Below are 16,225 nucleotides of genomic sequence, written 5' to 3'. Positions count from 1 at the left end.
ACCAATTTATAGTGGATTCATAGGAAATAATAAAATTTAATGCATGATTCTACATCCCCTGTAGGACTGCCCCTTACTGTCTCTGCCTGAGAATCCCCATTCTCCTGAGACAGTAAGGGAGATCCCTGGGGCACCAAACCATATTAAAAAGTAAACTGGGCCGGCGATTTAGCTCAGTGGTTCTGCCACCTGCCTCGCAAGTGCAAGGACCCAAGTTCGATCCCCAGTACCAAAAAAAAAAAAAGTAAACTTTGATCATAGGACCCCAGAATCTTGCCTCTCTGCTTGTATTGTTACCTCCATCCTGGCCACTGAAAAGTTAATATCCACACCCTTTCTCATCACTCTGGATTAGGAAAGAATTGCCAAGCGGGGTCGGAAACTTGTGGACTATGACAGTGCCCGACACCACCTGGAGGCGGTACAGAATGCTAAGAAGAAAGATGAGGCCAAGATTGCCAAGGTGAAAACAAACAAAACCTCCCTTCTCTCCCTCGCCCCAGAATGGTGCCAGGTGGCTGGGCCAAGATGGGTGTAAGAAATGACAAATTCAGGGGCCGGGGATTTAGCTCAGTGATTCCACCTCATGCCTCGCAAGGACCCAAGTTAGATCCCTGGTACCAAAAAAAAAAAAGAAATGATAAATTCAGCATCCAGTGTCCTGAATGAAATGCTGGGGTTTTTTTTCTGACACTCATGCTGTGTAGTAATCAGAGTCTTGAGGATGGGGAGGAGCTGGAGGGTCTGGAGAAGGAAGGAGAGGAGAGTCAGCCTCCACAGAAACCTGACAAAATGCAGAGGACGAAGGAGCCTCTAGCCATGGATTCAGGATTAAGTGGGGTTGTCTTGTCTCCTGCACCACATAGGCAGAGGAAGAGTTCAACAAAGCCCAGCTTGTATTTGAAGATCTGAACCAGGAGCTACTGGAGGAACTGCCTGTTCTTTATAATAGGTAACAACTGAGATTCAGGAAAGTGCTACCCTCCTGGTCCAGTGGAGGCCAAGGCCACCTGGCAGCCCAAATATGCCACCTCATGAGAAAAGCCTTGGGCCAGGAAGGGGATGTAGCCTCTGCGCTACCACTCACTCGCTGTGTATTAGGCAAGACACTTTATCTCTTTAGTGCCTGCTTTCTTCACCTGTAATTCAGAGATAACCATCCTTGTCCTTCCAGCTTTTCTGGGTTTGAAGATGTTTCTTGGCAAGGAGATCTTGACACACTGTCAGCATGAACACTGTCAGGATCTGATTTCATGCTCAAGTGTGTATTGTTTTAAACAAGCTTGGTTCACATGAACGCCCAGATTTACATAGATTAGTCACAGGATTATCATTTGCATTACTGATTGTGTCTTTGCTTAACAGTGAAGTGTTTTAGATTTAAATTGTCCACACTGGAAGGAAGTCTGGGCATAAACTCCACTCATATCTTATTTTCATTGTATAAGATATGTTTTAATGCAGTTGTAGTCAGAGTATTGCATATTGTTTCTTAAAGGTAACCCATGTATTTTATGGCCTTTTTCATGACTACATATATTCTGAAACATTAATTATATGACCCAATTTAAATAGAATTAAAACTTAATTCAGTTTCTTTTTTTGTTTGTTTTGTTTTGGTATGGGGGATCGAACTCGGGACCTTGCGCTTGCAAGGCAGGTGCCAGAACCACTGAGCTAAATCCCCGGCCCCTCAGTTTCTTTTTTTTAAAATTCAGTTTCTTTAAATATAAACTTTCCCAGCTTTTTTTTTTTTTTTTCAATTTTTTTGAGACAAGGTCTCACTGTAATCCAGGCTGGCCTTGAACTCACAGCAATCCTCCTGCCTCAGCCTCCCAAGTGCTGGGATTACAGGTGTGTGTCACCATGCCCGGCTCTGAGAATAACTACTTCTTATAATAATTATAATTATATGGCCTTATATTTATATATAAATATAAAAGATTAAAAGATTTTTTTCAAAGCATTTCATGCCTACTTTAATACCTCAAGAGGGCTGGGGTTATAGCTCAGTGGTGAAGTACTTGCCTAGCATGCACAAGGCCCTGGATTAAATCTCCAGTACCACATTAAAAGGGTGAGGGGCTTGTCTAGAAATACCTTAAGAGCTTGAATCATGTAACTTCATAAACCAGAGATCAGTTAACGGTTGGTGTCGGTCTGTCCTGGTATTGCCTCCCCTGGCCTTTGTGTTCCTAAGAATCAGGTGTGTGCCTGGACCAGCTCTGACAAATCCAGAACTAAGAACATCCAAGTCTAGGATCTGGGGGTCTAGTGATGACTAGTTCCTACCTTGTATTTCACATAAAGACCTCCTTTACTATCCCTTACCTGAGTGTGTTTCTTGTTTTATTTCCTAATAGTCGTATTGGCTGTTACGTGACCGTCTTCCAAAATATTTCCAACTTGAGGGATGTCTTCTACAGGGAGATGAGCAAGGTGAGAAGCAAATGGCTAATGGAGACTCTTCAGTGGGTTTTTTCAGTGAATATAAAAGTTACCCTGATTTAAATAATTTCTTTGTACCTCCATATTGGCACCACAGATTTTTTTCTTTTTTTTTCTTTTTGGTACTGGAGATTGAACTCAGGTCCTTGCACTTGTGCAGCAGGCGGCAAAACCACTGAGCTAAATCTCCAGCCCGTTGGGGTTTTTTTGGGGGGGTTGTTTCGTTTTGTTTTTGGTACTGGGTATCGAACTTAGGACCCTGCGCTTGCAAGGCAGGCGGCGGAACCATTGAGCCAAACCCCTGGCTGCACCACAGATTTTTACTTTCATCTCATTATGAGATAATAGCACTTAATTGATTGAGTTGAACCTTACTCAAACATATTTATATTATATTATATGGGGAGAGACACCAACAAAAAAAATGTATATACATGTGAGTAGTTCATCATACTAATAAATGTCTGGAAGCTAATGTCCACTGCTTTGAGCACCTCTTGTAATTGTAGAGGCTAAGGGTCACCTATATTAATCTCATGGTGTTGTCAATAAATTTAGTATTAAAATATTTATATAAGTTTTCATTTTCCTGATGTATACATTTTTTGGTGGACTCTGATGTATTAAAATATATATATTCTTATCAGAGGGCCCTTTCCATCTCCCTTAACAACTAAGAGCATCCAAACTCAAGCTTCAGAATGAACAAAGAGGCTAGTCCCATGGAAGGAACAATTAAAATGGGGAATCAAATTGTAAAATCTCTGTTTTCATTGAGGAGTGGAGAAGACAGTATTTAAGCATGAGTTAGTTTGGCAGGTGGTTGGTCAGGGATAGGACCTCTCCTGTCAGTGACAGGCCATGTAACATGATCCTCTAAGGTCTTTTCTACTCTGGGATGCCAAGATTCTTTGCTATTATGGTATTCACACACAGCCACACATGTTCTTCCCTCTACAGTTTCTTTTGCTAAGTTATTATTTGCCTAGTTAACAGTAAGATGAGTTTTCATTCCCTGGATCACCTAAGAAGACCTAGAGCATCAAACTAAGCAGTTATGGACCCAGCTTGAGAGAGCTGCCAGTCTAATGGAAGACGTAGATCTTAGGACACCAAGAAAGAAGAGTAGTGGAAGAAGGGGTAGTGGGACAGAATACTGGGTGGTAGTCCATGAGAGATGAGCAGGAATCACAGATCAGAATGGAAGAGTGAGCCATTTTTATTTTGGGAAGCTGTCTTAAGGAGAGGACCATCTTGGGTTCCCATTTGGCTAGCCTCCTTGGTTTGTTTCTTTCTTTTTGACCCTAGCTGAACCATAGTCTCTACGAAGTGATGAGTAAACTGGAGAAGCAGCATTCCAACAAAGTCTTTGTGGTGAAGGGAATGCCAAGGTGAGCAACTTCTGAGACTCTTTTCTGCTTCATTTGTCCTGTGTGTGAACGTATTCAACGTTCCTATCTCCAATCCAAAATCCTGGCCTTAAACCCAGTGTGGTGGTACACACCTGTGATCCCAGCACTTGGGAGGCCGAGGCAAGAGGATCATCATGTGTTTGAGGTCAGCTTGGGCTACATAGTGAGTTCGAGGTCAACCTGAACTACACAGGGAGACCCTGTCTCAAAAAAAAATCCTGGCCTTTTTTTTAATGTTTATGGCCAAGATGTTGTTTGCACTATGCCCCTATATATTTTTCTTTTCATTAAGTATTTCAGATAAAATGAATGGCAGGCCCAGGGATTTAGCTAAGTGGTTCCACCACCTGCCTTGCAAGTGCAAGGACCCAAGTTCGATCCCCAGTACCAAAAAAAAAAAAAAAAAAGAATGGCATAAAAAATAGTACAACAAATGGCCATAAACCTACTACCAAACTTTGGTTTGGTTTATTTGAGACAAGTTTATTTGCTGTGTAACCAAGGCTGGCCTTGAACTCATGATCCCCTTGCTTCAGCCTTCCAAGTACTCAGATTACAGGCATGCACCACCATGCCTGGACCTACACAACTTAAATCAACTATTATAAAAATTGTTGGCACTTCCAGTGTCCTTTTCCCACTCACTTTCTGTTCCTGCCCCCACCAAACTTAGCCACTATAATAAATTTCATGTTATTTCCATGTATGTCTTTTACTTACATTTCACACATATATTCACACATAAAACATTGTTTTGCGTTGTTTTTAATCTTTATTCAGATGGACTTATATGCATGTATTCATATTCTTCTATAATTTTATTTTGTCTTTTTGATCCGGGGCTCTCTATGTTGTCCAGACTGGTCTTGAACTCCTGGGCTCAAGGGATCCTCCTACCTCAGCTTCCTGAGTGCTGGTGATATAAGGAGAATGAATGTAACTCCAACCTGCTAGATATGCTGAGTTCGTGTTCCCCAAAATCTAAGAATGAATTCTAAAGAGCAATAGAGGTTAAGAGTAGGAATACTTTATTGAGAGAGATAGCTCCTTAGAACCAGGAGTGGGTTGCTGCAGACCCCACTTCACAGAGGAAGTTTTATAGAGCAAAATCACGAGGTGGGTATAATTGGGTCAAAACTATGATCAACCAATAAGATTACAAGTATAGCCACTTAGGAAATAGTGATCCCATGGGGAAGCAGGTCACATAGCAAGTATACATGGAAAGAACAAGGACCTTTTTAGGAAGAGATGAGTCAGGAGGTCCTGGTCACCCAGTGGGGTGTCTGATGTCTATCTAGACTTTATTGGAACAAGTGATCCCAATTATTTATTGCTTATCCCTTGGGGAGGCATGCAGGCCCAGTCATTCTATCTTTCTCTTGAGGCCTGGCCCTCAATAGATGCGCCTTCAGCCACAGTTGTAATGTGTTCTCATCTTCTACATTGACTCCTTTGAGGGCCCATCTCTCTCTGACTGTCTATAATATTTGTGCCTAACTGAACTGTCTATAATACTGGGACTATAGTGCATCTTCTTTTGTTTTCTTAGTATTGTTTGGGGGAATTTATCCTTGTTGCTAGCTTTGCTCTTTCCATTACTGGTTTTGTTTTTTTGTTTGTTTGGTTTTTGATTTTTTGAGACAGGGTCTTGCTATGTAGCCCAGGCTAGCCTTGAACTCAAAGCAATCCTCCTGCCTCAGCCTCCTGAGTGCTGGTATCACAGGCGTGCACCACCACGCCCTGCTCCATAACTGTTATTGATGCTACTGGATGTCAAGTTCCTGACTTCTTTATCTTCTTGCTGGTCACCATTTGAGTTACTTTCCAGTTTTTTGCTATTACACTAATGTTGCAATAAACATGTACATTTCTCCTCGTGAATATTATCAAGAGTTTCTGGACTGGGGATTGTGGCTCGGTGGCACTGTGCCTGCCTGGCAAGTGCAAGGTCTTGAGTTCGATCCCCAGTACCACAAAAAAAAAAAGAGTTTCTTTAAGGTCTATACACAGTAGAATTCTTGGGTCATAGAGTCTGTCACCAGAGCTCCTTCAGCCTTGCTAGCTAACTCCAAATTGCTCTCCAAAGTGATGGTTACATTGTACAAACCATGAACAGTGAATATAAGCCCCATGGCTCAACATTCTTCCTGCATATGAAATTGTCCGACTTAATTCTTTTAAGCCCGTGGGTATGAAATGGAGTTACTGGCAGTTTTAAGTCATATCTTCACAACTGCCAGTTACCTTGGGTGTCTTGTCATGTATTGGCTGTATAAGGTTCCTATTTTGTGACTTTCGTAAATACAAAATACTTTTCATTTGGGTTGTTAACCCTTTTTGAAAATTTAATTTATATGAATTTTTGTAGGTATGTTCCAGATGCTAATCCTTTAATTTTATGCATGGTAGATATCTTTTCTCAACTTGTTATGGCTTGCTTTTTCACGCGCGCATGTGTGTATGTGACATCTTTTGTCTTCATACATTCTTCCTACTGGAAAGTGTAAGCAATTCATTGATCTCTCAGACTCTGAGACTCTTGCCAATTCTGAAGCCTTTGTTTAGGAAGTTTTATTAAGCTCATTCTGTACATGAACTTTTATGCCAGGTATTAGGGATCCAGAGACATAGGAGACCTGTCCTTTCCCTAATGTGATTTATAAGAAGTTCAAAGAGCCATTAGTGGCATGATCCCAGCATTCTAAGAGGTTGAGGCAGGAGGATTTCAAGTTTGAATTTAGCCTGGGCAACTTAGACTCTATCTCAAAATAAAAAAAAAAAAATTTAAAAGGCCTAGCTTCAGAGTGAAGGCCCTGGGTTCAATCCCCAGTACTGTGCCCCCACAAAAAACCCCAAAAATTGGAAGTATAGAAAATGTGTCTAAGAAGACCAGGAATGAGGAATATAGGCTTGCACATACTAAATGCTTAATGATACCAGTGTGAATTCTAGAGAGAGACAAGTAATTACCAATGTGCAGGTGGTTAGGGAAGACTTTAAGGAGATGGTGAAACTGAGCTTGGGACTTAAAGGCAAAATAGGGCTCACATTTGTTGTTTATACTACTCACTTAGCAATTAGTTACAGGGTATTTTAAAAAATTACAAAAGGGCCAATGTAGACTTCTGTATTAGTCAGCTTTCCATCACTGTGATAAAATACCTAACACAAACAAAAGAGGAAATGCTCATTTTGGCTTTGGTTTCAGAGGTTTCATTCCATGGCTGGCTTGTTCCAAGCCAGACACATAATGGTAGAAGGGCTTGGTGGAGGACAGCTGCTCATCTCACTGCATCCAGGAAGCAGAAAGAAAGAGAAAGAGCCAGAAAGGAAAGGGCTGGGGAGCAGATAGTCTCTAAGGTCATGCCCCATGACCCCTCCCTTCAACTAGGCCTCACCTCCTAAGTTACCATTGCCTCTCAATAATGCCATTAAATTATGATCTCATCAATGGATTAATCCACTTATTAAGTTATAATCCTCATGGTTGAGTCATCTTCTGAAGGCCCCATGTCTGAACAAATGACTTCTGGGGGACATTTTAGATCTTACAACTTCCTAGACAAATTTCCTTTGCTCCAAAAGCTCCATTTCTCCTCTATCCACTATTAAAAGGCTCGCTTCTGTAACTGTCTATTCTCCCCAAATTTACTCTTATTTATACTGAGATATCCCAGAACCTTGTGAAGAAATTGGGGTGTTTTTTTGTTTTTGTTTTTTGTTTTTTGCCTTATGTCCAGAGCCTTCTAAACTTAACTGACTCCTAGAATTCTAGTGCTAGAAAGAACTTTAGGTCACATAGCTTATCCCACATCAGAAATGCCCACAAGGTGAGGACTAAGTGTCTCACTTCCTCCCCCTGCCCCATGGCCAGGACTCAGCACATAGTTGGAACTTGTCAAGTACATATTTGTGGGTTGCTTAATCAGTTGGTAGACAGTACATAAGAGGCACATAAGAGGAGGTGGAGTAGGAGTCAAGCTATATTGGCTATAGAAGTGCACCCCTGTAGTACATACTGGATAAATGTTACTGTCAATTCTTATTATTCATGGCAGTTTTGTTCTATGAAGTTGCCATAAACACAGAATACTTAACCATTGCTTATTGGGAAAACACAGGGTTAGGTTCCTACAAGTTACAACATTTTCATCCACTAAACAATACATAACCTTGTTTGATGTGAATCTTTGTTTAAAGCCTTTAATTAATAATGTTGCTCCATCATTCATGTGGAACTTAAAATCAACAGCATTATAACTCATCCCTAAATGAAGTTTTGTCAAATATATTTTCTGTATTAGACATGTCACTTTAGCTTGGGGCCCATGTTAAATAGCAAAGTCACCAATAAAAAAGAGCACCAGAATGCAAAAAACATGATGAAAGGGCACTTGTTTACAATATGAGAGCTGAAACAAAAAGGCAGAGCATTGTCTTATTTGGCCTCCGCTGAGAAAGTGCATTTGAGATGAACCATTTTTCATCGTTGGCGCATGTCCACAAATGACTGCATAAGCACCAGGAGTACTGATGTTGGGATTAAAGTAAGTAGGTGTCTTAGTTACTTTTTCTCATTGCTGAGACAAAATACCCAATGCCCAAAGTTAAAGAAGGAAAGATTTATTGTAGTTCACAGTTTGTAGAGGTTTCAGTTCATGGTTGGCTGGCTCCAAAGCAGGGTGGTATGGCAGAGGGGCATCACAGAGGAGAAAGAGTTCATGGCAGGCAGAAAGCAGCAAGCAGCAAACTAGCGAAGCAGCAAGCGAACGACCCGGCCCTCTTTCTGTCCCTTATACTCTGTCCAGGCTACACACCCTTAGGGTAAATAGCACTCACCCCCAGGGAGGGCCTTCCCATTATCCATACTCAGAACTCTGCCAAACCATTCAGTGGACTAATTTAGTAATCACAAACCCTTGATCCCAGCATCACACATTCTAGATCCAGCCACCTCTGAAAAGCTCTGCCTGTGACCACATGAGGCTTTGAGGGGGCATCTAGATACAATCCATAACAGTAGATGAATGTACAGATATAAAATCTGTGTACATCAGCTGTATAGCACCCAGAAGAAATACTTACTAATATTTTGCTGTATCATTCTAGTCTTTTCTTTACATACTTTTATATACTTGAGAATCATATAGATTAAAAACTTTATATCACTTTATAATACAATTACCAATTTCACAAACCTTCTAACATCATTTTAATTTGCTTTATTCTGTTTTATTACTATGTATGTGAATGATAATTATTTTTGTTTTGTTTGCTTTTTATGATACTGGGGATTAAACACAGGGCCTTCACACTGAACTACATCCCAGTCCCTTTTAATTTTTTTTTTTTTACTTTTGAGATAGGATCTCACTAAACTAAGTCACTGAGTTCCTCAGCCTATTCTCGAACTTGCAGTCCTCCTGCCTCAACCTCCCAGAGTGCTGGGATTACAGATGTGCTCCACTATGATCAGCTATGATAATTATTTTTGGAAATGTAGGTTGCTTCCAGTTTGTGTCTTTCTGACTCTGAATGCCTTTCCTTTTTCAACAGCAGCAGGCGCTCTTTAGTCATCTCTCCCCCAGTTCGAACATCTGCCATCTCCAGCCCTGTTAATTCACCTACCAGTCCCTCTGCACTTTCTTTGATGAGTGAGCGTGAAGCAACTGAGGAAGAGCTGCCGCCTGATACAGTCCCAGGAGAAGATCATTCTGAGATTCAAGAGGAGTCCTTGAAAGATGAGGGAGTGGAAGAGGAAGGGTCTGAAGCAAGTTCCTCTGAGGAGGAAGACCCTCTGCTGGCCTGCAATGGGCCAAGCCAGTCCCAGCCCTCTCCCACCGCTGAGCGGGACAAGTCCCAGGAGGAAGTTCTCCCTTGCTCCCTAGCTCCATCACCAGACAGAGCTCCGAGCCCTTCAGAGCAGTCTTCCTCTCTCCCAGAAATAACCCTTCGAACCCGCGCCTCAAGTGAAGGATCTGAACCACCAAAGACAGCCTCTATCCAGAGGACCTCAGCGCCCCCTAATAGGCCTCCTCCTCCCAAAGCCCCGCCAAGCCCTAGGGGCCACTTGGAGACCGGGACTCCAAGTCCTGGGGCCTCATTAGAGGCCTCTCCTAATCCAGAACCACCAGAGAAGCCACTGAGGTCTCCTGAGGCCAGAGAAAAGGAGAACAACCCTGAACAGAACCCAGAAGAACTTTACACTTTCCCCGACTTGTGTACTTCTCAGGTTAGAGTGGATCTGGTTGGGTCTTTATTCCCTTTTACAATCGCCAAGCAGAGTTATCTTTACTGCAGTCAAATTGCCCCATAGGTGATAAGATGTCATTATATTAGTTTCAAGGATATTCTTGAATGCTTTTTTTGGGTTCTAAAGATTATTTATATCTTCATAGCAATTAATTTAGTGATCTAATCTTAGGGTGACTGACTTCTGTAAAGTGTTTATCTGTAATATTATCATGAGCAGATTCTTACTCATTTCTTTTGCTCTAAGTTCTGAAGTTCCCAATATACACAACCTACAGCAGGCATCGAGAGCTTTACTGTTTTTAGTAGGAGTAGGGGAGAGAACTTTCAGTTTATTATATCTGTGACTATGGCAAATAGACCCCGAGAAAAATGGCAGCAAATTTCTCGTCAGCTTCTTTAATGAGAGGGACCTAGAAGCAGGTACTCACAGAAGAATTTAAAGCAAAAGTGACAGTTTTGAAAGATGAGACTATAGAAGAGAAAAACTTGAGAGACTGTGACCCACTAAAGAGTACCTAGTTCAGTGAAGGCCCTGGAAATCAGGTCATGTTCTGCTCAGGTTACATGGAAAGGCTGTCCTTCAGAAGAGAGTTCTGACTTGAGACTCTGAAGCCCTATGTATAAAGTTAAAAAGATACAGTTTGTATCAAGAGGCACTTTGAACAATTACCTCTGTATAAAAAGGAGGTGGAAAAATATTAAGAAACAATATATATAAGGAGAACAGGCACAAGTGACTGATAAAAAACAAAATAGGAAACTGGGGCAGGTCAGTGGTAGAGGCCTGCCGTGCATGCACAAGGCCCTTGAATGGATTCTCAGCACCACAAAAAAATAAAAATAAAAAGTTTTTAAAAATAGGATGCAAAAGGGCCAGGGATTTAGCTCAGTGGTTCTGCCGCCTGCCTGGCAATCGGAAGGACCTGAGTTTGATCCCTGGTACCAAAAAATAAAAATAAAAATAAATAAAATAGGATGCAAAAAGCAGTTCTCCTTCCTTGATGTTAAGTTCTCCTTCCATGCTATCTGGTCAGGTGCATGGTAGAGAGAAGTATAGTGGGAAGTCTGACCAGATGGCACCAGGATTCATTCATTCAGTATACAATCACTTAAGAGCCCCTGCTATGTCCCCAGCACATTTCTAGGAGATGAGTTATAACAGTGAACAAAACACAGAATTCCCTGCCTTCCTAGAGCTTATACTGTAGTGGGAGAAGACAGACTAGAATAAATCATTACCATCTAGTGATAAGAGATGCAAACAAAAATTAAGTGGGGGCTGAGTTGCCGTTTTAAACAGAGCTGTCAGAGAAGGTGAGACCTAAGTAAGAAAGAAGGCCAGACGTGAGCCATCTGGATGTCTGGGAGAGGGTGCCTGGTGCCTCTTATGTCTTACCACTCTGCTACCACTACCTTTGCCCAGGTGTATGGTGCCCAGGCTACCTTGGGAGCCCTGTACTACCTGAAAGGAGCAACAGAGACAGAGTATTTGAGGGTAGCACCCAGGGATACAAAGGTGTAGGACTTTCTCCTACATTTTTCACTTTGATTTGCAGGGTTTTTCAGAGCCTGGAGATTGGAAGAGGATGGGAGATGAAGAGACCAGTAAGCTTATCTCAGCTGACTCTCCTGAGGTATTAAAATCTAAGTCATCAACATTGTTATCACCTCAGTCTTGACTCACATGTGGTACTAAAGGCCCCAGCAAAAACTTGCCCTTGGCTGGTTTCGAGGCAGTTGGTGGAACCACTGAGCTAAATCTCCAGCCCTGTTGGCTGGTTTCTAGTCAGAGGCAGCTAGGCTGATTGTGAGATGCCTGGGACCTGTGGACAATGAATAAGCCCAAGGTCCCTGCACGGGTTTTATTGTTTAGCTACAGTATCCCCACCCCTAATTCAGGATCTTGAGCAAGTAGTGTCGCCTCTCAGTTTTCTGCACTGCAAATAGCAACTCAATGGTAGGGAAAAGCAAAATTAATTTCAGTTTGACTTTGTGATGTATGATTTAGCATGGAGACAGCAGTAGAGTGACTTTCTGTTTGGCTCTGATGAATAATAAAACAAGTTTGCATTCTTGGAGTCATTTTATTGAAAGGGAGATTATAAGCACCAAGATGCTGTTTAACCTTTTGAGGAACAGGCCAATACCATCCTCCCTGGGAAAGAAGTATAGCACACAACCTCCTTTCCCCTAAGGCTGTCTCTTTAGGGTTGAGAGTAATAATGTTCCTTACTTCTGCCCTGTTGGGTAGGGTTGATTTCATTATCAGCTAAGGAGACATTTTCCCTGTGGAACTAAGGAGTTAAACCATCTTACATCTATCCTGTCAGTGTCCACATCCTTTAAAATCACGTCCTCCACCACATGCTCATCTCCCTTGCAGACGCATCCTAAATCACACTCTCTCCAGCAGAAGTATGGACATGTAAAATAGGAAAATAAAAATGTGACTGGAGAAAAACCTGTTCTTGCTCAGCATTTGAATCACTTGAGAGAGAAGGAAGGTTTTGGTGACTTTTTAGGAGGTAATAATACCTTTGAGCACATCCATAGTCTAGAAAGGAAGGACAGAATAAGAAGAAGGAAATTTTCCTTAAATCATGGAATTTCAAGTGACTGCCACAGTGTTGGTAATTGGTTCTATTTTAAAAGGATAAATTATACAGTGCATAAACTAAATTTCAATAAAAAGGGCCGGGGATGTAGCTCATAAGCACAGTACCTGCCTGGTAAGTGCGAGGTCCTGAGTTCAATACTCAGTACCAAAAACAAAAAAAAATTCAATAAAAAAATAAATTTTCTTTTTAAAACCCTGATAGTGCTAAGGTCTTTCTCTGGCGTATTAGTTCTTAAACAGGGATTTCTGCATCTTGGGTTCCCATCTCAGGACCTATAACTTTTCCCAAAGAAACCATTAGGCCATTTGCCTCTCTAAACCACTTACCATGGTTAGGATCACTTGTGTGGGAGAGCCACGGTACATTCCTGAGAAGGTTAGTCTAAAAATAGCAGGTAGTAGTTTTAAGACCTCACACTCCTATATATATGTGCATGTCACACACATCACGTGGTGTCTGTTCATGGAAACAACTCTGGAATCTAAAGGCCTGTTTCCCTGTCCCAGCAAGTCATTTTACCCTTTGAATCTTGTTTCTTGTTTTTTGTGTATGTTTATTTTGTTTTTTTTGTTTTTGAGACAGGGTCTCAAAACCTGTGCATAGGTCTCAAAAGCTATGTGGTTCAGGCTGGCCTTGAACTGTTATGTAGCCCAAGCTAGCTGTGAACTCACGGCAGTCCTCCTGCCTCAGCCTCTTGAATGGCAGGATCGCAGGCATGTGCCACCATACCTGGCCACCCTTTGACTATTGATTGCTTTATTCGTAAAAGAGCATGAAGGAAGGCCTTCCCTGTTGCTTTAGGCTTTGGGAAACTACCTTGTATGTTTGCCCTTGGTGTTGTACATGACCCTTGAAAAGTGTAAGGAACAGACAACCCTTCTCAGCGGAGAGGCTGGGGAGGCTGAGCCACCTATCAATAGCAGATCTCTTCTCTTTGTAGAGCCGCAGTGATCCTGATGACATCACAGCACCTGAGCCTCAAGAAGGGGTAAGGAGACTGGAAATACAGGGAACAGTGTGGGTGGTGAGACTGTGCACTGGGTGGACAAGGGTGCAGTTATGATCTTCCTGTGGGCTCCAAATGCAAGGGGAATCCAGCAGTGCACAACACCCTGTGGCAAGGTCGGGTGGCGGGAGCCAGAGGAACCAAGAATGAACTGGGACTTTAGGGTGTCTTTCTGCCCACTTCCCACACTTGGCCTCACACTAACCCTACCTCCCAAGTTTTTCTTTAATGATATCTGCACTTATATTTAAAAGGAGTTGTTATACAAAAGCATTATTTATATCATATATTTAATATACTTACAGATACTTAAAATGTAGCAAAATAACTCAGAAGTATGAGACAGAATGGTGACATAAAATGGAGGCAGGAATTAGGCAAATACAAAAAATGCATTCTATAAAGTAAACTGACTAGGGATCGGCCAAAAATTGGTTCTAGACTTTTCCAACATCCAGGAAAAAGAAAACACCTGATCAGTTCACCCAATTCACAGTGCCTGTGCTTTAGGAGAACAACAGCTATTGCTACTAAGAGGAGAAAGAAGTTTCTCCTGTGAATCTTCATGAAGAGAGGCAAATAAAATTAATGAACAGTATCTGGTACAAGTCTTTACAATAATCCCAACACCCTGCTTCATATTTGCCTCCCTTAGTAGAAGCCAGTGGCATTACATGAAATACAATTGAAGAGAAGGAAGTTGAGCTTTTACTCTCAAGTGGTTGGTGGAAAGGCAGGTCAGTATCTAATGCAATCCTGTTAACTTTCCAGGTATCCGCAAATGAAAATGCACGACTCTGAAGAGAAACTGCCAGGACCTCCCCTATACACATCTCCCCAGAGAAGCTTCCCAACCAGAGGGGATAGGTCCAGAGGAATAAAACCAGCATTCACTTCTGGCTTCTAAGGGGGTACGAGTGCTGGTAATCTTGAAAGACTTGGCATTAATGGAAGCTGAGGAGCAGCCTTATGGGAGGAAGGGAGGGAGGGAGGGAAGGAGACAGGCTTAGAGAGGAAACTGTGAGACTCAGGGAATATTTTAATCCTGGTTTTAGCATTATCAGAAGAATCAGACTTTATATAATAAAATGGGCCATAATAACATAAAAAACAAAAGTATCTATAGACACATACACTTGTCCACAGAGGGACACAAAACCACACCTACTCAGAAGACAGTGAACAAACATGCTTTTGACTTACCCCACTCACTTTGCAAGACTTAAAGCCAAAAGAATATATTTTCAGACTGTTAAATAAAGTATGGTTTGGACTGTATGTGGATCCTTGTTTTGACACAGGGTGTTGCTTCAGCTCAGCACACTGTTTTCCACTTAGGTAAGGTTATTGATTTTGCCCCAGGGTCAGAAAGCTTTAGTCATATCCCTCATGCCTGGCTCACCCTACCTCTTGGTTGTAATTCTTTTATTGTGTCTTTCCTCAATCCAGATATGTTACTGGATAAGTAAATTCTGTGAGAAAGGGATTATATTTTAGAGCAGTGTTACTTACAGTCTAATTGCTTTGAGTAAGGGATCTGAGCAGGATAGATGGAAGATATGAAACTCCAAGTGAAGAGAAAAGACACAAAGTATAATATTATAGTGGAAATGGAATGAAATTTGAAGTTAAAAATCCTGGACTTGAATCCTACTATTTGCTTTCAGTGAAAATATTGAAAGATAATACCGAAGTCTGTCACGTTGATAGCTAACAGTTGCAAATGCCCTTCCATCTTTCCTGTATTTAGAGGTGATGATGTTACCATCCACTCAATTATTCAGTAGTAGTGTACCAAGCACCTACTTTGTGTCAAGCACTGAGTACCAGTACTAGGTACTAAAGAAACAATCTGAGAAGAAACTAAGGTTTTGTTTTGTTTTTCAGTACTAGGGATTGAACCCAGGAGCCAGAGACTGTCCCTCTGAGTCACATCCCTGGCCCTTTTTTTTTTTAAACAGGGTCCTACTATATTGCTTAGGCTGGCCTTGAGCTTGTGATCCTCCTGCCTCAGCTGAGGATCTGAGTAGCTGGTTAAAAGCATGAGCCATCATGCCCAGCTAGAAGGTAAGATCTTTAAGGAGGTAGTGAGAATACTGAGCAGAGAGCAGAATGGGCAGGATTTAATGATGGGTTAGAAGGTAAAGCATGATGAACACTGAGGGTTTAAGGTATTATTCTAGATTAGGCTTGAGGGTAGAATCTGGTGATGTCATTTCCTGAAACAGTAACTATGGAAGAAGTGCATTTGTGTGGGCCCTTTTGTTGCAGGCAACAGACTGAAAAAAATTAAGGAATAAAAGCCCGGAGTGCAGGCCGGGGATTTAGCTCAGTGGTTCCACCACCTGTCTTGCCAGCACAGGGTCCTGAGTTCAATCCTCAATACAAAAAAACACAAAAAACAGCTTGGCGTGTGGTGCTGCACACCTGTAATCCCCGCACTCGGGGCTGAGGCAGGAGGATCACCATGAGTTGAAGGCCAG

At 41.8% G+C, this 16,225-nt stretch overlaps 1 protein-coding gene across 3 annotated transcripts in view; it reads left to right on the top strand.

Annotated features, from left to right (window-relative positions):
• Positions 1 to 15,020, top strand: part of Bin2 (bridging integrator 2) — a 36,724-nt gene extending 21,704 nt beyond the window's left edge. For 2 of the 3 annotated variants that reach the window (XM_087200149.1, XM_087200150.1), the window contains 8 exons: positions 356 to 463; positions 867 to 952; positions 2,364 to 2,439; positions 3,757 to 3,839; positions 9,420 to 10,095; positions 11,675 to 11,752; positions 13,677 to 13,724; positions 14,514 to 15,020. In XM_087200149.1, the coding sequence (XP_087056275.1) occupies positions 356 to 463; positions 867 to 952; positions 2,364 to 2,439; positions 3,757 to 3,839; positions 9,420 to 10,095; positions 11,675 to 11,752; positions 13,677 to 13,724; positions 14,514 to 14,543 (1,185 nt within the window). In that variant the 3' untranslated portion in view covers positions 14,544 to 15,020. The remainder of the gene's footprint in view (positions 1 to 355; positions 464 to 866; positions 953 to 2,363; positions 2,440 to 3,756; positions 3,840 to 9,419; positions 10,096 to 11,674; positions 11,753 to 13,676; positions 13,725 to 14,513) is intronic. The other variant, XM_087200148.1, reaches the window with a different exon arrangement.
• Positions 15,021 to 16,225: the final 1,205 nt, after the last annotated feature.

The sequence above is a fragment of the Heterocephalus glaber genome, unplaced genomic scaffold, assembly GCF_053883595.1.
Source record: "Heterocephalus glaber isolate CG9 unplaced genomic scaffold, H.glaber_assembly_v1.0 deba00001733, whole genome shotgun sequence".
NCBI classification, from domain to species: Eukaryota; Metazoa; Chordata; class Mammalia; order Rodentia; family Bathyergidae; genus Heterocephalus; species Heterocephalus glaber.
This window is presented reverse-complemented; position numbering and strand designations above follow the sequence as displayed.